Source organism: Cetorhinus maximus, chromosome 9 (genome assembly GCF_964194155.1).
Source record: "Cetorhinus maximus chromosome 9, sCetMax3.hap1.1, whole genome shotgun sequence".
NCBI classification, from domain to species: Eukaryota; Metazoa; Chordata; class Chondrichthyes; order Lamniformes; family Cetorhinidae; genus Cetorhinus; species Cetorhinus maximus.
The window spans coordinates 130,692,397-130,716,285 of NC_135887.1; the positions used below are offsets into that span (position 1 = coordinate 130,692,397).

At 46.0% G+C, this 23,889-nt stretch overlaps 1 protein-coding gene across 1 annotated transcript in view; it reads left to right on the top strand.

Annotated features, from left to right (window-relative positions):
* ano3 (anoctamin 3) overlaps positions 1-23,889 on the top strand; it is a 564,514-nt gene that overhangs the window by 332,579 nt on the left and 208,046 nt on the right. Inside the window, exons 9-11 of the mRNA XM_078549540.1 lie at positions 6,441-6,572; positions 8,641-8,747; positions 13,924-13,979. Of these exons, the coding sequence (XP_078405666.1) occupies positions 6,441-6,572; positions 8,641-8,747; positions 13,924-13,979 (295 nt within the window). The remainder of the gene's footprint in view (positions 1-6,440; positions 6,573-8,640; positions 8,748-13,923; positions 13,980-23,889) is intronic.

Here is a 23,889-nt window from a genome sequence, read left to right on the forward strand (position 1 = left end):
CACGGCCAGTGCTAAAGTACTTCAGCTGTTACTGGTAAACCCCCTTCTTAAGCTTTTCAAAAGGTTTCACTCAAGTTCAACTGTTAGAGTTTGTTTTTAAAATGAAAGTATCAGGCAAGCTGCCAATCAAAAGAAGCAACGAGTATAGCATTGTCTTTTTGGGATCAGAATCTTTGAATCGGGTGTCAAGTGTGTGACAGGTTTGAGTTGGCCTGCCTACTGTAACTGAACTGGAAATTACAGTTTTCTCCATTCCATTAGAGCTGATTGCCAATCTGTAGCACTCAGTCCTGTCAGCCTGCCCTTAGTGAAGTGACACTCATGGAACATTTCTTGTGATAAACACTATTTCACTGTAAAATAGCACCAGTATATTTGGTCTTTTCAGTATTTGTAAAAGACTGGAATAGTCTCTGATTGATCCAAACCCATTCCATTGCCGCATTTATTACAGCATGCAATTTAAAAAAAAGAAAACTTAGCTCTTCCAAATGAAAGTTATTACTCTGTAATAGCTTATTTTTTGGTGAAATGTTTTGTATCATGTTCTCTATTTATTGCAGAGAAATTCAGTGTGGAACATGCCACTTTCTTTAGACATTCTCTTCCTGCGGACTCAGTTGAGGCATTAAACAGATTTCCCAGCGTGGTCTCGGGTGGAATTGCCTAACCCAGAGTGTTGTATAATAGAAAAGTGTTTATACTAGCAGCAAGTCTTGGTGCAGTATTTTGCAGTTCAATGCCAATATTTTAAGGGAGCTGAGGCTGTATAAGTTTGGTTTTGCTAGTTTTTCGTAAGGGTCTGCTGTGGAAATTCTGCTATTTGCAATCAGTTCTTAATTGCTTTATTCCATACTAAATATGGGGAGACGGTTTTGTCATGAGTATAAAATCGGCTTTTTTACACAGAGAGAACCCTCATTTGGTGTTATTTTCTTTAATTTTCAAATTTCTCCATTTTTAAAAATTAAAATTTGCACTAAATAAACAAGGTATTCATTTCATTCATATAGTTCATATTTCTCCGACAGTATCATTTGGTATAGGGAGTTAAATTTCTTTGCAGCATTTTATGTTAGGTTTTCCAACTAGAAAATCAGCTCCTGGCAATTTAGAGAGAGTGAGAGGGGGCCCCTGGGACAGGCAGTCAGCAGCACCTAGAGGAGAGTGCGAGAGGAGGACTCTGGGACAGGCAGTCAGCAGCACCCAGAGGAGAGTGCGAGAGGAGGACTCTGGGACAGGCAGTCAGCAGCACCCTGAGGAGAGTGCGAGAGGAGGACTCTGGGACAGGCAGTCAGCAGCACCCAGAGGAGAGTGCGAGAGGAGGACTCAGGGACAGGCAGTCAGCAGCACCCTGAGGAGAGTGCGAGAGGAGGACTCTGGGACAGGCAGTCAGCAGCACCTAGAGGAGAGTGCGAGAGGAGGACTCTGGGACAGGCAGTCAGCAGCACCTCGAGGAGAGTGCGAGAGGAGGACTCAGGGACAGGCAGTCAGCAGCACCTAGAGGAGAGTGCGAGAGGAGGACCCTGGGAGAGGCAGTCAGCTGCAGCTAGAGGAGAGTGCGAGAGGAGGACCCTGGGACAGACAGCCAGCAGCACCTAGAGGAGATTGCAAGGGGAGGTCCCTGTGACAGGCAGTCAGCAGCAGCTAGAGGAGAGAGCGAGAGGAGTGTCTTCTGCAGTCACCGTCGCCGAGTGATAAAAAAGAGTGACATCACAGGAAAACCGTAAGTTCATTGGTTGGTAAGTAGCTGCTAGGAAATTTAAAAACAAATTTAAAAACTAATTAAATAAAATAGAGATGCAGGGCCAGGTGATGTGTTGTAGCTGCATGATGTAGGAGCTGGTGGACCCCATTGTGGTTCCTAGTGACCACATCTGTTGCAAATGTTGGGAGCTCGAGGAACTCGGGCTCAGAGTTAATGAGCTGGAGTCTGAGCTTCGGACACTGTGACACATCAGGGAGGGGGAGAGTTACCTGGACGCTGTATTTCAGGAGACAGTCACTTAAATTCGGCCAGTGGTCAAGGACAGGGGGGTGTGACTATGAGTGAGGCAGGTAGAGGGATCCAGAAAGTAGCACTGCAGGAGCCTCGGCCCTTGCCCTTATCCAACAGGTTTGAGATTCTTGCTCCCTGTGTGGACTGTAGGGAGGATGAGCAAACTGACCATAGCACCGTGGTACAGGGAGACATTCAAGTGGGAGGAGAAAAGAGAAATGTAGTTGTAATCGGGAATAGTATAGTTAGGGGAATAGATACTGTTCTCTGCAGCCAGCATCGAGAGTCCCAAAGGCTGTGTTGCCTACCTGGTGCCAGGGTTAAGGATATCTCATCTGGGCTGCAGAGGAACTTGGAGTTGGAGGGGACAGATCCAGTTGTCGTGGTCCACGTAGGTACCAACGATATAGGTAGGAGAAGGAAAGAGGTTCTGCTGAGGGAATACAAGCAGCTAGGAGCTAAATTAAAAAGCAGAACCAAAAAGGTAATAATCTCCGGATTACTACCTGAGCCACGAGCTAATTGGCACAGGGTCAATAAGATTAAAGAGGTAAATGCATGGCTCAAAGATTGGTGTGGGATAAGTGGGTTCGAATTCATGGGACATTGGCACCTGTACTGGGGAAAGAGGGGACTATTCCGTTTGGAAGGGCTCCACTTGAATCCTGTTGGGACCAGTGTCCTGGCAAATCACATAACTAGGCTCATAGAAAGAGCTTTAAACTAAATAGTTAGGGGGAGGGTTCAGTTGCATGGAAGTATAAAAAATCAAAGTTTAAGGAGAGGCTAAGAGTGCAGGTTAGTGATGAGGCTGATTGTTATCAAAGGGTGAAAGGAAGGGACAGAGTGTGTGAATGCCATATTGCACCAAAGAATCATGTAAGAGTAGAGAAAATTGACAATAGGGCAAACTTAAAGGCTTTTTATCTGAATGCACGTAGCATTCAGAATAAAACTAATGAGTTAACAGCGCAAATAGAGATAAATAGGTATGATTTGGTGGCGATTACTGAGACGTGGTTACAAGGAGAACAGGTTTGGGAGTTGAATATCAAACGGCACTCAGTGTTTCAGAAGGATAGGCAGGAAAGAAAAGGAGGTGGTGTAGCTTTGTTAGTAAAGGAAGAGATCAGTGCTAATGTGAGGAATGATATAGACACTGGAGAGCAAGACGTAGAATCAGTCTGGGCAGAATTAAGAAATAGCGAGGGAAAGAAGTCCCTGGTGGGAGTAATCTATAGGTCCCCAAACAGTAGTTTAGCAGTAGGGCACAGTCTAAACCAAGAAATACTGGAAGCATTTAAGAAAGGCACAGCAATAATTATGGGTGAGTTTAATATGCATATAGACTGGACTAATCAAATTGGCAAGGGTAGCCTTGGGGGAGAGTTCATAGAGTATATTAGAGATTGTTTCTTGGAGCAATATGTTGTGGAAGCAACCGGGGAGCAGGCTATTCTGGATTTGGTTTTGTGTAATGAGATGGTATTAAGTAATGATCTCATGGTAAAGGATGCTCTAGGGAAGAGTGATCATAGCGTGCTAGACCTGATGGAGCTGATGGCCAATCCAACTGGCCTGCAGCTCCAGAGGGCAGGTCTTCTGCCCCACTGAGGGACCAAAGTCCCACTCACCTTAAGGTTGGACGGGCAGGTCTTTATTGATCTTAATTAGCCTTAGTTGGCCATTGACAGGTCGGCGGGCGGACAGCTGATTTCGCTGTCCGCCCACCTTCCTAAAAATTTAAAGGGACTGGGATGATGTCAGGGGTTCCTCCCGACATCATCCTGCATCATTTTCGCATCGGCGAGCGGGCCCCACCCCCAAATCGCCGAAAGGAAAATTGTGGCCTGTGGAACTCCCAAGATTTCAAAGCATTTCACCATGAGTAGATCCTGAGGTCTGAATTTTTGTGGGGACAGGAGGAGTCTCTGATTAAGACAAAATGGTGCTTGAGTCCCAGAAATACCACCCCCAAAACCAGCACCTACCATTTTTATCAGGGGCAGATGGGGGTGGGTTGTATTTTGAACATCCCTGGTTCACGGAGGTAGCTGCACATATTTAAGTGTGGCTGCCTTCAAACAGATGCAATTAGTGGAATATGTAAAACACCACTTGTGGCCTTTAACATTTCAGCAAAAGCTGCCAGAGTCATTTGGAGAGGTAGGGTACAAATTTGGAGAGGTAAGGGACGCTTTTGGATAGGTCCAAGTGCCCCTTTTGAAGAGGTAAGATGCCCTTTGGGAGAGATATACTGCCCTTTTGGAGGGGTAAGGTATCCTTTGGGATTGTGTGTAAAAAGTGGATAAACTTAATTCATTGCCACAGAAGGCTGTGGAGGCCAGGTCATTGAGTGTATTTAAGACCGAGATAGATAGGTTCTTGATTGGTAAGGGGATCAAAGGTTACGGGGAGAAGGCGGGAGAATGGGGTTGAGAAACTTATCAGCCGTGATTGAATGGCGGAGCAGACTCAATGGGCCTAATTTCTGCTCCTATGTCTTATGGTCTAACTCATTGGAACTGTCAAGCTGTCGTGGCATTTAAATCCCCAGGCAAAAAAATGACAGACGGAGCACAATGTGGGAAAATGTGAGGTTGTCCACTTCGGCAGGAAGAATAGAAAAGTAGAATATTATTTAATTGGAGATAGACTGCACAACACTTCAGTGCAGAGGGATCTGAGTGTCCTTGTACACGAATGGCAAAAAGTTAGCAGGCAGGCACACTAAATAATTAAGAAGGTAAATGGAATGTTGGCCTCTTTTGCAAGAAGGATGGAGCATAAATTTAGTGAAATCTTGCTACAGCTGCACAGGACATTGGTGAGATCACACCTGGGGTATTGTCTACAGTTCTAGTCTCCTTACTTAAGGAGGAATGTACTTACATTGGAAGCAGCTGACAGAAGGTTCACTAAGCTGATTTTTGCGATGTCCTAAGAGGAAACATTGAGCAGGTTGGGCCTATAATCATTTGAAGTTTAGAAGAATCTAATCTATTGATCTTATTGAAATATTTATGATCCTGAGGGGGTTTGATAGGGTAGATGCTGGGAAGACGTTCCTCTCATGGGGGAATCTTGAACTAGGCGGCACAGTTTAAAAATAAGGGGGTCTCCCATTTACCATGGAGACAAGGAGGAATTTATTTTCACAGAGGGCCGGTAGTCTTTGGAATTCTTTTCCCCAGCGAGCGGTGGAGGGCGAGTGATTGAATATATTCAGGGCTGAATTGGATGGATTTTGATCGGCAAGGTTATGGGCACAGGCAGAAAGTGGAGTTAAGGCCACAATCAGTGCAGCCTTGATCGTTTAGAATGGTGGACCCAGGCTTGATCAGCCAAACAGCCTTCTCTGCTCCTATGTCTTATGATTTTATATTATTCAAATTATTCAGTTTGCTTCTTTTTAATGCTAATTGATGTATTGCATCACAGCGTTGGGAACGAATTTTCTAGCACAGTTGGAATGTCAAATACATTTACCAACCTTGATGGCTTTCACTTTAGGAGTGGCTCATTGAAGTGATTTTGGGGGAGCAGCTAAACTCATGTTTAGCCTGAGTGGTGTGATCATGAGCCACTTGCAATAATATATCTTGCCATACGATTAATGACTAATCCAGGATATACCTCGGTGAATGATTAGAAGTAGAATGATTAGAGTTGGCTGTCACCCACAATGCAGCAAGAATGTGGTATGAAAATCAGCCACAATTTTAAATATTACCACCAGATTTGCTGTCCTGAAAACTATAGTACCAGACATTTTAATTCTTTTCCAACTTTTGGCAATTGATCCCGTGCGTTCTGTCCATTTCTGAATTAAACCTCTCCCTAACTAACTATCAGCCTTGCAGCAAAGCTCACATGACAATAACTTTCATTTCAAATCACACTGTCCGGTATACTCTATAAATTGTAAGCCAATAATTTTGTACAAGGCCTAGTCATGTGATAAACAAACTGGCCCCTCTCAACATTCATAATATTCCCAATTCTGTTACTAGAAAGATATTGCGGGCATTTACTGAACAATTATTTAATGTAGAACGTAAAACATACAAAAGAGAACATAAACAGTCACTTCTAAATGAATAATTATTAGTAACAGTATAAATCTAAATGTGTTAGAACGATTTCAAGACAAGTTTAATAAAATAACACATGCAATAAATATTTAGCGCACTTTACTACGATGGGTTTTAATGGTAAACATTATCGCTATTCCAGTGTTTAGTTTAAAAAAAAGCTTCTGGCCTACAATACTTTGTGGATTTGAAAACAAAACCAATGAGCTGACAATGGATCCTTGTACAGGCTTTGGTAATGTGGGAGGGACAGTGAACTACCAAACTATTAAAATTTAAACTAATATTCTCAGGTTATTTAAGTGCATTTCATTTTAAATATCAGTAGTCTGGCATTTGCTTATTAGTTTTCAGAGGAATTTGCGACAAGTGAAGAGTTGGTTGCCAAGAAACCCAATGAAGCTCGACAAGGAGGCTCTACCGGATCTGGAAGAGACTGATTGCTACACTGCACCGTTCAGCAGAGCACGGATGCATCAGTAAGTATTTTGCTCACATAATCACATTACACGAACGGAATTCAAAAATGTATTACTACAGTTATTTTAATAGTATTAATTTGCACTAATGGGACAGATTTCAAAGAGTGAGATCAAGGCCTTGAAAAGGGGCTTGAGAAGTTATGAAACAAAAACAAAAATAGCTGGAAAAACTCAGCAGGTCTGACAGCATCTGCGGAGAGGAACACAGTTAACATTTCGAGTCCGTATCCTCTTCATCAGAACTGAGGAAATATAAAAACTTGGTGAAATATAAGCTGGTTGAGGGGGTTGGGACAGGTGGAGCTGGACAGAGGGCCAGTGATAGGTGGGGGCAAAGAAGAGATTGTCAAAGATGTCATAGTCAAAAGGTCAAAGGGGTGTTGACGGTGGTGATATTAGCTAAGAAATGTGCTTATGGTGACATTAAGGGTGGAAAGCAGTTCGAGCAAGTGACAGGTAGTCCTTGTGGGGGTGGGGTGGGGGGAAGGGAATGAAATGGGCTAAAAGGTAGAGATGAAACAATGCATGGAAATACAATTAAAAATAATGGAAATAGGTGGGAAAAGAAAAATATATTAAAAAATATAAATTATTGAAAAAAGGGGGATCGGAAAGGGGATGGGGATGGAGGAGAGAGTTCATGATCTGAAGTTGTTGAACTCAATGTTAAGTCCGGAAGGCTGTCAAGTGCCTAGTCAGAAGATGAGGTGCTGTTCCTCCAGTTTGCGTTGAGCTTCACTGGAACATTGCAGAGGCCAAGGACGGACATGTGGGCATGAGAGCAGGGTGGAGTGTTGAAATGGCAAGCGACAGGGAGGTCTGGGTCATGCTTGCGGACAGACCGAAGGTGTTCCGCAAAGCGGTCACCCAGTCTGCGTTTGGTCTCTTCATTGGGAGCAGCGAATGCAGTAGACTAAATTGAGGGAAGTGCAAGTGAAGTGCTGCTTCACCTGAAAGGCGTGTTTGGGCCCTTGGACGGTGAGGAGGGGGGAAGTAAAGGGGCAGGTGTTGCACCTTCTGTGGTTGCATGGGAAAATGCTGTGGGAGGGGGTTGGGGTATAGGGGGTGATGGAGGAGTGGACCAGGGTGTCCCGGAGGGAACGATCCCTGCGGAATGCTGCCGGGGGGGTGAAGGGAAGATGTGTTTGGTGGTGGCATCATGCTGGAGTTGGCGGAAATGGCGGAGGATGATCCTTTGAATGCGGAGGCTGGTGGGGTGATAAGTGAGGACAAAGGGACCCTATCATGGTTCGGGAGGGAGAGGAAGGTGTGGGGGCAGAGGCGCGGGTGATGGGCCGGACACGGTTCTTCCGAGTAGGCACTTTACAGCCTGCCGGCCTTAACATTGAGTTCCACAACTTCAGATCATGAACTCTTTCCTCCAACCCCACCCCCTTTCCGAACCCCCTTTTTCCAATAATTTATATTTTTTAATAAATTTTTCTTTTCCCACCTATTTCCATTATTTTTAAATGTATTTCCTTCCATTGTTTCATCTCCACCTTTTAGCCTCTTTCGTTTCCTTACCCCAACCCCACCCCCACGAGGACTGTCTGTCACTTGCTCGTCCTGCTTTCCACCCTTAATGTCACCATTAGCACATTTCTTAGCTAATATCACCACCGTCAACACCCCTTTGTCCTTTTGTCTATGACATCTTTGGCAATCTCTTCTTTGCCTCCACCTATCACTGGCCCTCTATCCAGCTCCACCTGCCCCACCCCCCTAAGCCAGTTTATATTTCACCAGATTTTTGAATTTCCTCAGATCTGGTGATACGGACTCAAAACGTTAACTGTGTTCCTCTCCGCAGATGCTGTCAGACCTGCTGAGTTTTTCCAGCTATTTTTGTTTTTGTTTCAGATTTCCAGCATCCGCAGTATTTTGCTTTTATCTAGAGAAGTTATGACAGGGCACGTAAAGTCTTAAATCTCACACTTTATATTTATGTTTTAAATCAAGCCTCTTGGTTATATTGATCCCTTTTGTTGTTCTATAAGCGTGCAAAACTCAAACGTGGAATTTCATGATCTCTTTTCCTTTCTTGAAAAAAATCCCTCTTCAGCTTCACCATAAACAACAAAGACACCTTTTTCAGTAATTCAACAAGAAGTAGGATAGTTCATCACATGCTACAGAGGACAAAATATGAAGATGGAAAATCCAAAATAGGTAATGTTTTAAATAAGTCATTACATCTCAATTTCAGAGTGCTGATTGTTTTTATGAACAACCTGTAAGTCATTGAAAAAAAATGCTGCAGCATATTTGCAGTCTTTTATTGAGCGAACGCACCATATGGTGCTGTCCTGTGCCAAGAAGGTATGTTTGTTCTATGCCATCATGGGCCAGTCATACTGAAAGGGAGGCGGTTTTGCCAGATTTGAGTTAAAAGATAGCCTGGGAACCACGTCTGATTTCCATCCAGCTAGCCTGGTCGAAAATGTACATAAGACCATAAGACCATAAGACATAGGAGCAGAAATTAGGCCATTCGGCCCATCGAGTCTGCTCCGCCACTCAATCATGGCTGATAAGTTTCTCAACCCCATTCTCCCGCCTTCTCCCCGTAACCTTTGATCCCCTTACCAATCAAGAACCTATCTATTTCAATCGTAAATACACTCAATGACCTGGCCTCCACAGCCTTCTGTGGCAATGAATTCCATAGATTCACCACTCTCTGGCTAAAGAAGTTTCTCCTCATCTCTGTTCTAAAAAGTCTTCCCTTTACTCTGAGGCTGTGCCCTCGGGTCCTAGTCTCTCCTACTAATGGAAACATCTTCCCCACATCCACTCTATCCAGGCCTTTCAGTATTCTGTAAGTTTCAATCAGATCCCCCCTCATCCTTCTAAACTCCATCGAGTATAGACCCAGAGTCCTCAAACATACCTCATACGTTAAGCCTTACATTCCTGGGATCATTCTCGTGAACCTCCTCTGGACCCTCTCCAGGGCCAGAACATCCTTCCTGAGATACAGGGCCCAAAATTGCTCACAATATTCTAAATGTGGTCTGACCAGAGCCTTATAAAGCCTCAGCAGCACATCCCTGCTTTTATATTCTAGTCCTCTCGAAATAAATGCCAACATTGCATTTGTCTTCCTAACTACTGCCTCAACCTGCAAGTTAACCTTAAGAGAATCCTGGCCTAGGACTCCCAAGTCCCTTTGCACTCCAGATTTCTGAATTCTCTCCCCATTTAGTAAATAGTCTATGCCTCTATTCTTCCTACCAAAGTGCATGACCTCACACTTGCCCACGTTGTATTCCATCTGCCACTTCTTTGCCCATTCTCCTAACCTGTCCAAATCCTTCTGCAGCCTCCCCGCCTCCTCAATACTACCTGTCCCTCCACCTATCTTTGTATCATCTGCAGACTTAGCCAAGATGCCCTCAGTTCCTTCATCTAGATCATTAATGTATAAAGTGAAAAGTTGTGGTCCCAACACTGACCCCTGCGGAATTCCACTAATCACCAGCAGCCATCCTGAGAAGGACCCCCTTATCCCCACTCTCTGCCTCCTGCCAGACAGCCAATCTTCTATCCATGCTAGTACCTTGCCTCTAACACTACATGTGTGTGTCTGATCAGGGAAAACTGTGCGGCGACCCTGAGTTGATCGCCACCTTGAAGAGGGAGTGGGAGATAACTGTAATTTCATCTATAATATCCAGTTGTTTTAGTTGAACATGTATTATGTACAGAGTGAAGTTGTGGCATTATACAATTTCTTGCGTAACTGAGCCAATATTACAGGAGTAACCACATAAGAGAATCCTCTGTGTACTACTGGGTAAAAGTACTGAGCAGCATAGTACTAAATTTTACAGTGTTGAAGGCTCCAAGCTTAATTCCTGGGGGTACATCAATCCTCAGTCCTAAAGTTAAGGAGGGGGAAAACGTGTCCAGAGTCCCAATCCCTGAAGGCTCAGTCTGGAAAATGTAGGTGTGTGTATCTTACAAAATAGGTGTTGAGATTCTGGAATTTTACAGCAGCTGTTAACTTGGGTTGAGTGACATTAACCACTCCCAGAAGAGGGCCTTGCATCCTCTATGGAACAAAGTGCACCATTTACCTGCTCAATCTCTTGATAAATGTAGTGAATGCCCAGGAATGAACACCAGGAATATATCCCATGCTGCTACATCAACTTTCAAACATCAGACCTGGTTATTAACCAACATTTTTACTTAACTTTAAACAAGTAAATGAAAGATACTCTCAGTTTCCAAACAACAAGCTGTTTCTCCTGTATCGATGCTTAACATAACATTGATCCTCAAAACACAGTTTCTTATATGTTACAAAATGCTACCACAGAGCCTTTGATTAGTTTTGTATTGATGATAGCCTTACATTGAGTGTACATTAGCGTCTTACAACAGTTGAATCAATTGAATTCCCTCTTAACTCATTCCATTAGCTCTTTAGGGTCATTTTATCCTCACTTTACCAGGTGGCGAACTCATGGGATTGGTTGAAATGTCAGTTTCACACCCCACCCAATATCACTCTCTTGATGGTTTGAATGGAGAGCGAAATTTGATGGGATGTAAAACCAATATTGCACCCGACCTTGTCCATTTCCTGACCTGGGAATGGACCGTGAGGGCACGGAGTGTGACAAGGGTGAGCATTTCCACTCTTCTCAGCTTGATAAACTGACAAAAAAAATCAAAAAGTAAATTAAAAATATATCAAACCACCTAGGGCTGAATTTTACATGCCCCCCAGTGGGCTTGTTTCCCATGGTGGGGGCACGTTAAATCGGGAGGGCGTCCATGCCACCACCTTCCCACCCACCCTGGAGGTCATCCCCCATGATACAGGGGCAGGCGGGTGCCGAAATCAGCAGCCCACCCGCCATATTGAAATGAGCATTTAAGGGTCAATTCGGCTTGTTATCAATTTTTTGACCTGAAATGGTTAAAGGGCGGGAAGGAAGGGGAGGGGTTGCTCCTTGGGGGATGCCCTTTGCTGTTCACGGGGTGGCTACCCCTATACTGAACCCTCCCTTCCTTCCTACTTACCTGCTCCCTCTCTTGAACTCACCCCCTCCCCACCACTGCCCCTCTCCTTAATGGTCCCTACCCACTACCTCCCACCAGCACCTCCCCGGCCCAATACGCCGGACTCTCTGCTCCGGGGATCCTAGACCTTGGGCTCCACCTGGCATTTGCCACTGATGTCTTCGTGGCGCTGCCGAACCTGATGGAGCTGACGGCCAATCCGATTGGCCTGCAGCTCCAGAAGGCGGGTCTTCTGCCCCACTGAGGGACCAAAGTCCCACTCACCCCTCGTTAACAAGGACTGGCAGCGCTTTATTGCTGCTGGCCTACACTCCTCGTTGACGTGGTTTCTGGGAGGGGCTCCACCCCCCCATCCCCCCCCACCCCCCTTAACCCCTCCCCCCCCAACCCCCCCTCACACCCCACCACCTCCACGCCCCCCCACCCCTGTAAAAGTCAGCCCCTAATTTAGGTTTAAGTCCAGCCTTTTACTCATTTGAGTTGGTTTCCATATTTACACTAAAAAGATACTGTTTACAGCACGAAAAATAGTAGATTGGCTCTGAAATTTCAGAAAAATTCCATTACACAAAGTATCATAAGCAGGGAGTTAATTAACACTCTGGCATTTGGGACCATGCCCAGGGACCTCTGCCCCACTGCAGCTGAGCAGTTATTAAAAGCACTTATTTGTTCAGGTATGAGGAAGCTTACAATCAAAGTTAATCAAAGCTTAAGGCGATTTAAATACAGAAAACTAGTTCCATAACAATAATAATAAAGGGAAACATTGGTCTCAGCCAGAGCTCCAGATATGAGGAGGAGTGACAACACATTGCATCTTCACTCCTTCATTCCTCACTATTTCTATCAGACACGTCACTCGAATAGGTGGTACACGTCTCCTGTGTGCCTGTAATTGTGTGCGTGCACGCGCATGTGTGTGTGTAAGAGAGAAAGTTAAGCAGTCTTATTTAAGCACAATGTATTGTAATATGATTTTTTTATTATTATTAATGCAGAGCAGAAATATACCTTGGGCCTAATTTTTCATGCATTTTGTAGGATCTGGAGAGGAGGGTATGGGAAGGGAGGGATGGGGCTGATGACTGAACATTCCCTGTGCTCAGGGCCCCAAGGATTCTTAATCCTGCTGGCATCAATAGGAATTGATTCTCACTGCGCTAATGCTAAAGAAGTGAACAGCCATTTGCTTTGTCGGCATAAAGATTCAATGGGGCCATTAAATTGCTAGCATCACTTTGAAAAACATTCTCCCCTGGATGGTTTGACAAACAGAGGTGGGTGCTTTCTGATGTCAGTCTATAAATAGAATCCCATTCGATTGCTTGTGCTTTGGGGTTAACATGAAGCTCCCCACCTCAAAAAAAAAATGAACAATGTTGGTGCCTGACAGCACATCGAGGAAAAATGCTTAATTGGAAACAAAAGATCACAAGAGCAAAAATGGTTTATCAGGAGAATCAGTTCAATTCTAGGCCTTTTTTTAAAAAACAGCAAAAAAGGTACGATAATTTTCACAAGCGCGGCGTTGCCAGAACGACTCAGGGGAGGGCTTTGAACCCCCGCCAGGGCTTGGAAAGGAGGCTGGCGGGAGCTAAAAATGGCCTCACCAGCTAACGTGCTGGCTCCCCGGCTCCATCTCCCCAGGGTCAGTTTTGCAATGACGAGATCAGAAGACAACAGGGCTCCCAAGCCCACACACAGTGGGTTGTCAACGTGACTTATTAAGAGTCTAGTAAAGGAGGCCAACTGGGATTTTCCAGTCAGCCTCCAAATCCTGCAGGCGGAGGCAAGTTTAGGTGCCTGGTGGTGGTGTCTGACTGCATGATCTATTTATTTAATAGCTGTTTGAAGGTTAAAAGTTGTTTGAGGTTTTCTTCAAATTAATTTTCAAAAAAATCACAGAGATGGTACCTCCATTTTGAACCACCCTGCCCCTCCTTACCCTCCATTGCAGCCTGCTGCTCCCTTCAAGCTGAGAGGCCTCTGATTGGCCTTCCAGCTTTGAGAGCCCATGCACCCTCCTTAAATGGTCTACCAGCTCCATCTCCAAGCCAAATAATAGGGCACCCTTATTAGAATCAGGGCTGGTGACTGTTTCCCTACCATGGCATCCTGACCTGTTTCGTGCCCCGAAAGGGAAAATCCTGCTCTAGAGGTTTAAAAATAGCTTTGCCGAAAAGTCTATCTCTTGCTAACTAACATCAGCAAGAGGACATTCCATTTGGTCATGCATTATTATGAGTACTGGCTAAAATTTAAATTACCACTGGCTCAGAAAACAATCGGATGTTTCTTTTCTCTTCAGGTTTAAATAGGTTGCTCGGCAATGGAACATATGATGCTGCCTTTCCTCCACATGAGGTGAGACAACATGACATTTTATTTTTCATTAACTGGGGGAGCGAAATTGAGCTTGGAAAAGAAATATTTCCTTATGGTAACTTGGTAATGTTCTGTTTATTGCCATAGAAGCTATTTTTTGGACATTCTGAGGTAAATTTTTATCTTCTCCATTTGGGCACTAATCTGGCAGAGTAGGTCGGCCAACTTTCGTAGGTCACACCCAATTTCTGCTCCAGCTGGGGGATGGGCAAGTTTTCAATCCATAGGCATTTTTTTTCCCCAGTAGAATATTGTCTCTGTGGTGAAGATTCGATTCCCAGTGCCCTTAGTTTCAAAACTTTTCATCTAAATCCTCATGTACTTCATTAGCTTCCAGAAGCTATGTTAACCATGTCTGCAGATTGCTAAATTATAATAGTCCAGGATTTTTGATGATTAACTCTCATCATTCGCAACTTTAGGATTGAGTGCAGATTAACGCAGAAGTTGAGTTCTCTCATTCATTGCTCTGCTTCCAGCTGCACTCTGGACATCCCTGGCCCCTGATCCAGCACTCAGTGAAATCAATTGATCTAGGAAGATCTTCCCCTTTTTTGCTCTCACATCTGTGTGAGAAACCCAAGACAAAATTAAGCCTTGTTCAACAATGCATGACTGAGGGTTTTTTTAACCGTGAACTGAATAATAACTACTGCTGAACAACCAATCTGGCCCTGAAAATATTATTTTACATTTACCGAATGTTATTAAATGGCTCCATTATGATTAATTAGAATTTTTTTTTAACAAGATACTTAGAAATGATTGAAAAATAAACTTTTGAAGTTTGCCCATGCTATTTCAGTTTCTACCTTTAGCCATGTGTTTGGCTTAATCTTTATTTTGCTCAGTGCAAAATTAGAAAAATATCATTTAATTATTAGCGATTTTCATTTCCTGACTGACTGACTGTCTGTGAGAATTCTTTAATATGATTGGCTGTTTGGGCAGCTCGACGACATCGCTGTAGCTTGATGGTGGGAATCCCCATTAAGTTAAGCTACAACCAAAAGCACGTAGAGAGGTAAAATCCTCATCAAGGAGATTGCAGTGGATATGGAAAATTCACATATCCGGGAAGCTTGGGGGGGCGGGACGTGTCCTGAATGCAGGGATTTTTCCGCATTTTTGGGTCCTGGGTTGGGGGAAATAGGATAACTGAAGCTGGGCTGATTTCTCCTGGACCCAGCCCAGACGGGGAAAGGAAGGGATGAGGGGCGGACCTCTCATTAATCCAAGTCCCAATGATCAGGGGATCAGCACGCTGTGACCCAGATACGACAGACAGCAATGCCTGATGGGGATTGTAGTTTCCAGGGCAGGACCCTGTTTTCAGGTCCTTCCGGATTTTAGGATGCCAGATAAGGGGCCTGATACCTGCACTTAGTTTTTCTCTGAGGCTTTCTTTGAGGTTAGTGCAAGCACCCTTGCTTCACCACTGGCTATAAAATCCAGGCCAATAATCTACATATAACATGGAATAAAGGTTTACTGCATCAGGGGTATACCATTTACCAAGGAAATGGGCACCTTTTTCTGATTTGAACTTTCAAAAATGATTGTAATGATACAGAGTTATTTTTCAATGGTGCAGTTATTGTTGATGTGCAATATGAGGTATCTGTGATCATTTATTGCCTTCAGAATTATTTTTATCTGACGGCAACACAATTATTACTTCTGATTAAAAAGGTCACATTTCCTCTGTCTGTTAACTTCGCCTGATATGTATATGTACCGTTTGTAAATATATTTATAATGTTTTTTCAAATCAATTTGTCTAGGAAACAAAACTGTTATTCTTTGGGAATCCAGTCAGGCTAATAGTTCCCATTTTAGTTGTGGTCTCCCTCTATGCCTGAAGAATGAATGCTACTCATTTTGTCACTGTGATGCCACCCGTGGATGCTTTGGTGTTTTGCCCCTTCTGGCTCCCTGGGGATGGAACTGTTACGAAATTTACATAAGCCCTGTGTGGGCCGCCTCCGGTGGCCTCTCTAAGGATGGGCCAGTTCGCCGCTGGAGATGTGGTGCAACTGGACCACATGTGCGACAGTAGGACCGTGATTTGCACACGGCAGGAGCCTGGACACCCGTTTCAAGCCAGCAACTCGGACACTTTGAACTCAGGGTGATCGACTGCGAGTGATCGGGACCCGAAATCCGGTCCACAACCCTAACCTTTCACCCGAATGACAGCGGAGATTAGATTGAATTTCTCTCCCTTAACCATAAAATTCATTACACTTTTACTATCCATTTCACTTGTCTATATCGCTTGCAAAGCACTTGTTTGCAAATTAGATATCGTTCTGTCAATGTATGTTTGTGTGTGTGTGTGACATGCTACAGTAGCGTGTTCTGTTACTGGGCTAGAAATCTAAACGCCTGAATGAATGGTCCAGAGGGGTTGACAACAGAGTGTGTTTTGCTCCACAAGCTGGCATTGCCAACTTATTGGTTCCACTCTGCCCGAAGGCCATTTTCCTGGAAGCCAGTCTGGCAGCAGAATGCGAGCGGCAGCTAGCCTGTTGAGATAATTAAAAAGAAAATTAAGACCAATGACCAGGGGCCAACTGAAAATATCCAGTCATCCTGCAGGCCCCCCCACGCAGTGTAGGAACACTGCAACTGCCTGGAGGTAGCCTCCTGACCGCAGAACAGGGGGCCAAGCCCACCAGGCTGTCTGTGGGGCACCCACTACATAACTGGCCACAACTGCAGTCACAGATCACAATTTTTTATTGAGAATATCTTAAAAGTACTGAGACAGTGCCTCAAGATGGAGGCACCCTCTCTCTCCCTCTCTCTCTCTTAGATGGACGCAGGCTGCAGGCTTAGTCCATGCTGAAGAGCCTCCTATAAGCCCTCCAGCATTGACAGTCTGATCACCGTCCTTAATTGGATATCGAGCATCCTTCTGGCCACTACTTGGCCAATTCAATCAAGATCGAAAATCACATGACTGCTTCCGGCAGGGCGTAGGGTCACGACCTGTATTTGACCCCAACATCGCGGTCCCGGACCGAAATCCAAAATTCTGCCTGTGAGCTCAAATCCCACCACAGGAGCTGTGGTGGGTGGGTGGGGGTTTAAATTCAATTAGCTAATTAAATCTGCAATGGGAAGGCTGGTATCAGTATTGGTGACCGTGAAACTTCTGGATTATTGTAAAGAAAAACCCGCCTGGTTCACTTTTGGGGAAGGTTAGCCAGTCTGCCTGAACTCACAGCAACGTGCTCGACTCGTAACCGCCCCCTGAATGCAAACCACTCGGCTGTGTTCAAAAGGTGGCTCCCCAACACCTTCCCGAGGGCAATTAGGGATGGGCAATAAATGGTGGCCTTGCTAGCAATGCCCACGTGCTGTAAGTGAACAACAAAACCAAATGCCAGGGCCAGACATGTGCTAATCTAATGCGGCAAGGGTGGAATTCTCAAAACGTTGAATAGCTGGCTAGTGTTATGCCCATGGTTGCAAATTGGAGGAGAGATCAAAGATGCTTTGTTATTGAGCCAAAATGGAACGGTTCCAATAATATTGACCAGATGTCCAGATTAGATACTTAGGAATTGAATGATAAATCAGTAGGTAGAGAACATTGCAAGCTGAGCAGACATCAGAAGGTTTCAGTAGGATTGCAGACATTTGGGGATGTGATAAGAATTTATTTTGAGAGTTTGATTTTTTTAGTGATTTTGAATATGATCACAGGAGCGTTGATGTACACTATTCCCACAAATCTATTAGTTTTATTCAGCACTTTGCTGAATAGTCTTATTTTCATTTTTGCTTCAGCCCTTTCTCCATTTAGTGCTGCCAGGAGTGGATTTTTGCTGTGTTTTGCTTTTCTGTCTCCATCTTAAGAATTGTGTTCAACCTCGTGAATCGCTTCCACATCATATGTTAATATCCCTTTGAAGGCGGGAAGGTTTGATCATTCCAAGCTGAGGTCTTGAGGAAGGTACTGAAGTCCCGTTGTCGGGACTCAAAGTGGGGACCCGACCCAGTACCAGCGGGACACTGGGGTGGCATTCTCCTGGCTGCGGCCAATTAGCAGGCTGCTGGGATCGCTGTCCGTTTGAGTACGGCAGCTTCCCTCCCAGAGATTCGGCAGCTTGGCAACGCCGCTGACAGAGGCGGCCACTGCTGAGGTGCCCTTGAAGACAGGTAAGTTCATTTCCTGGTCTTGCCGGAGCCAGGCATGAACTGAGGTACATTCAGTCGGTGGTGCTGTGGCCAGGCGGAGCATCTCCTTGGGCAATGCAGCAACCAAAACCGAGAGGATCTCCCTCTAAGATAAAAGCAAAAAATGGCGGATGCTGGAAATCTAGAACAAAAACAAAAATACCTGGAAAAACTCAGCAGGTTTGACAGCATCTGCGGAGAGGGATACAGTTAACGTTTCGAGTCCGAATGACTCTTCATCAGAACTGAGAAAAATTAGTAAAGAGGTGAAATATAAGCTGGTTTAAGGAGGGGGGTGGTGGGACAGGTAGAGCTGGATAGAGGGCCAGTGATAGGTGGAGATTTCCAAAAGATGTCATAGACAAAAGGACAAAGAGGTGTTGATGGTGGTGACAGTCTGCGTTTGGTCTCTCCAATGTAGAGGAAACCGCATTGGGAGCAGCGAATACAGTAGACTAAATTGAGGGCAAGTGAAATGCTGCTTCACTTGAAAAGAGTGTTTAGGTCCTTGGACAGTGAGGAGGGGGGAAGTAAAGGGGCAGGTGTTGCATCTTCTGCGGTTGCATGGGAAGGTGCCGTGGGAGGGGGTTGAGGTGTGGGGGGTGATGGAGGAGTGGACCAAGGTGTCCCGGAGGGAACAATCCCTATGGAATGCCGGCAGGGGGCGGGTGAAGGGAAGATGTGTTTGGTGGTGGCATCATGCTGGAGTTGGCGAAAATGGCGTATCTCCCTCTAACCTGCGCACCCGTACAAAGCCACCATGTTTTACCCAGCAGTCTCCCCACAGGGCTGCAGCACCTCCTGACGCTGGTAAAATGCCGGCAGTGGTGGGAGCTGGCGCCTAACTGGGCATTCAGTTGGCACAATCGGCCACCTGCTGCCTGTCCGCGCTGCTGAGGTGCCCGCCATTTGGCAACGTGCCATGGCAGTGGGAAGGCTTCGGGCTCCCCTCCCAATGCCTTCTGCTGCCATTTCACCAGTCTCCCTGTGTCCCAGCCCATTTCCACAGGACTGGTAAAAATCCAACCCTCTGCTTCTTCACGGGCATGTGGGAAGTTGGAAGGTGGAGGTGAGGGGGAGGGGCACCTCCATCAACAGCCTCCTTTCAACAATGGGCATCTCCCGACGAGGTCTCCCCCCTGCAGGTACTCCCTCTTCACCCACCCTGACCCTCCCCAACCCCAGCATCTCCATCAATGCCCTGAACCCCCCTACCCGGGGCTCACCTCCCCTCCCTGCCCTAAGACCCACCACCCCCACTCCCGCCCCGCATTTTGCTGGGCCTGGACTCTGGCAGTCAGATTCCGAGAGCAGTTTGTAGTCTCAGCCTTGGCCACTAACTACTGCTCCTGGCACGGCTGGGACTGCAGAACTGCTGCCCTTTCAGATTGGCCGGCAGTCCTCTGAGACGGGACTTCCTACTGAGCGAGGGGCAGAAGCCCCATATGCAGCCAGTTAACAGGCCTCGGAGCATTAAGTGGCCATGGGGCAGCCAGTATCAGCGAGGTCGCATTCCCCGCTGACACTTGGGGTGACGGGGCAGGAAACCCCACCATCCCAAAAATCCTGGCCGACGTGGGCACACTGATCCCTATTTTCGGAATGTATTTACATCCTGTGCTTATATAAGTTGCCCTGTCTCGCAGCCATGTGGAAACCTGCGAGGCCAGTCACTCACCCACTGGCATGACTGGATTTCACGGTTACTGCAATCTTTCGGTCTGCTTCATTTCGATTACGTGCCACGTGCATATAGCTCAGTGCCAGGAGTTTTTATAAGATGAAAGGCCTTGTGTCAGCTGCTTTGTAACTTTAGATTTGAATGCCCTTAGATCAGGAGCAGTTTGTCCACTGCAAAGTACTTGCATCAATCCGATTGTTTCATTTCCACTGTTTTATTCTTTAATTGGGTGTTAAGTGTATTTATGGATTCAAAACTTTGCTGCTTGTGCTGAGTTGGGCGTTAGAGTTCCCCACACCGATAGGTATAGAGGTTGTGAGCAGCTTAGGTCCATGAATGGATGAGGAATGTGAATGAAAGGTCAAAATGAGAACTGGGGCAATGCGCTGCCACATAATTCCTTTAGTGTATGTCACGCATTGTTCTCTGCATGAGGTCGTTTGATGAAAAGCGAGAGAACTCTCTGGTGAAGGTTAGGGGGTCATTCAGGGTGCAGAAGAAGGCCTTTTGGCCCACTAAAGCCTAGATCAGCTCCTCATGGAGCAATCCCATTTTTAAAAAATTCATTCGTGGGATGTGGGCATCGCTGGCTAGGCCGGCATTTATTGCCCATCCCTAATTTCCCTCATTCAAAGAGCATTTTTAAGGGCAGGATTTTTCCCCTGGCGTGCGGGGGCGGGCCCAACACGCCAACACGTAAAATGATGTGCAATGATGTCAGACGTGTGTCCCAATGTCATCGCGCTGAGTAGCGATGTTTCATTCGGCAGGCGCGTGCCAGAGTCAGCTGCACGCCCACTGATATGTAAACGGCCTATTAAGGCATTGAAGGATCTAATTAAGGTTATTGTAATCGCTGCCTGTCCGACCTTACGGTTAGCGGGCAGGCGAAAAGGCCAAGCGGCCTTGGCATTTTTTAGGAAACCTCATCCACAAGCGGGATGAGGTTTCCTAAAGCTTTTATCAAATAAATTTTTAAAAATTCATAAATATAAAAACATGTCCCATCTCATGTGACACAACCACATGAGGGGATACGTTTAAATAAATTTATAAACCTTTTATTTAATAATTTCGGAAGCTCTTCAATCTCCCTGAGGCAGCTCCGTGCCTCAGGGAGATTGAAGCGCTCTTTCGCGCAGATGCTGGCCCCGACCCTCCCTCCTCCCCCCCCCGCCATAATGCTGAGTGCTACTGCTCGCGTCTTACGCTGGGCGGGCCTTAATTGGCCCACCCGCGTAAAATGGTGGCGCGGAGCTGACCGTCCCCCGCCCACTGAGCCCATGGAAAACTCCTGCCCTAAGAGTCAATCACATTGCTGTGGGTCAGGAGTCACGTGTAGGCCGGACCGGATAAGGACGGCAGATTCCCTTCCCTAAAGGGCATTAATGAACCAGATGGGACTTTACAACAATCGACAATGGTTCCACTGTCTTCCTTTTTTTTTTAATTGAATTCAAACTGCACCATCTGCCATGGTTGGATTCAAACCCAGGTCCCCCAGAGAATTACCCTGGGTCTCTGGATGACTAGTCCAGGAACAGTACCACCCAGCCACTGCCTCCCATTACCCCGCCTTGTCCCGGTACACCTGGACGTTTATATATCTCAGTATTGTCTCCTGCAGAGCTAAAACAAGATTCAGTTGGTTTTCAATTTGTCATCAATAGGGGGCCTGTTGCAGTCAGTGCACCCACATCTTAATGTGCTTAACACATGAAGTGCCAGCCAGCAGTCAAATCAGTACTAGAAACAGAACTGGCCCTGACGGCAGTTTTGAGCTGTGCCTTAATATCGTTATCTTAACCTTGATATCTCATCCAGCAGTCCAGAAGGAAAAAAACAACAGTTCGAACAAGTGCTCTTATTTCCCAGTTTTTACTGGCGTTCCATTTTAAGGGCCAGAATCTTCGGGTCGGCCTGCAGGGGCAAGCCCCACTAGCTGACGCGCGGTGACTTCAGGCATGCGTCCCGACATCACCAGGCGTCATTCAGACCTTCGGTTCGGCGGGCGCACATCTGAGTCGGCTGCATGCCTGCCGAACTGCCAAAGGCCTATTAAGGCCATTTGAAAATTAATTAAAACAATTAACGAAGCTGCCCATCCAACCTTAAGGTTGGCAGGCAGCCCGGGAGCTCTGGCGGGCTTCAAAGAAAGCATGAAACCTCATCCACGGGCCGGATGAGGTTTCACAGAATCACACAGTGCAGAAGAGGCCCTTCAGCCCATCGAGGCTACACCGACACGTGAGAAACACCTCACTTACCTACCTAATCCCATTTACCAGCACTTGGCCCATAGCCTTGAATGTTATGATGTGCCAAGTGCTCATCCAGGTACTTTTTAAAGGATGTGAGGCAACCCGCCTCCACCACCCTCCCAGGCAGCGCATTCCAGACCATCACCACCCTCTGGGTAAAAAAGTTTTTCCTCACATCCCCCCTAAACCTCCTGCCCCTCACCTTGAACTTATGTCCCCTTGTGACTGACCCTTCAACTAAGGGGAACAGCTGCTCCCTATCCACCCTGTCCATGCCCCTCATAATCTGGTACACCTCGATCAGGTCACCCCTCAGTCTTCTCTGCTCCAACGAAAACAACCCAAGTCTATCCAACCTCTCTTCATAACTTAAATGTTTCATCCCAGGCAACATCCTGGTGAATCTCCTCTGCACCCCCTCCAGTGCAATCACATCCTTCCTATAATGTGGCGACCAGAACTGCACACAGTACTCCAGCTGTGGCCTCACCAAGGTTCTATACAACTCCAACATGACCTCCCTACTTTTGAAAACTAGGTTGTTAAAAATTTAATAAAAGTTTAACTAAAAGTGATGGACATGTTCCAACTCATGTGACAACGTCACATGAGGAGACATGTCAGGGAAATTTAACTTTTCTATTTTTAACATTTTTGAATTTGCCGCCGATCTCCCTGAGGCAGCACTTAGCCTCAGGGAGATCTGTGTGCTCTCTTGTGCGCATGCGCGAAAGAGCGCACTCCCGGCTGAAGGAATCCTCCTCGGCCCGCACAGGGAGCACATAGCGCTTCCTGGTGGACGTCACGCTGGGCGGGCCTTAATTGGCCCACCCACGTAAAATGGTGGTGCGCCCCCCCGATCGGAGGCGCACCTGCACGCACCCGCTCCTGACCTTCCCCCCCAACGGAGGGGGGGAAAGTTCTGCCCGTGAAGGATTTATAAATCAAATAAATTTAAACACTATCACATGAGGGGACATGTCTGAATTTTTTTTCTCTTAATTTAAATTTTTCAGAATGAAATTAAACTCCCCGAGGCAGGTTATGTGCCTCAGGGAGATTTCTGCGCGCTTACACACGCATGCGCACAAAGGAGCGCAGGCCCCGACTCAGCCTTTCCCCGCCCCCCCCCCGCCCGCTCCTGCTCAGCCCCCCCCCCACGACAGGGAGAAAAATCTCCCCAAAGTACACAAGACCAGTTCGGACCAGTATTCTTATTTCCCAGTTTTTACTGGTTTTTTTTTCCGTTCTGGGAGTGATAGAAACCTTGCTACTCCCATGAATTTCTTCAGCGACCCTAATTTTTTTAACCTAACAAGAGTAGAAATTGATCTTCTGAAGAGCTGAATGAAGCTGCCAGAAGAGGCAAGCAACAAGCCGAAGTCATGCAGGAAAGTCATTTGAGGTCAGGACCCTTTTTCTTATACTCTGCTGAATGGCTGAATTATTTAACTGAAGTATTGCACAGGGAGGGGCAGCTGTTCTACGGCAGCAGGTTGCATGAACTTGATATCCCCTGATAAAAATTCCTTCAGGTTAAGCCCACGATTTGAATACTTAATGGGTTGGATTAATGTAGATGAGGGTGCTCAATGGTCAGGATATTATAATTAGCTTTTAATAGCTCACCTTGAAGATGCTGCATGGGGCAGCTTTAAAGCAAAGAGGGAGAAAGAGCAATCAAATCTAATTTATAGCTCTTTATTTCTTGCCTTTTAATCAAAAAGATTTGCTTGTTAGAGCAAGTTCCAATCAGGTC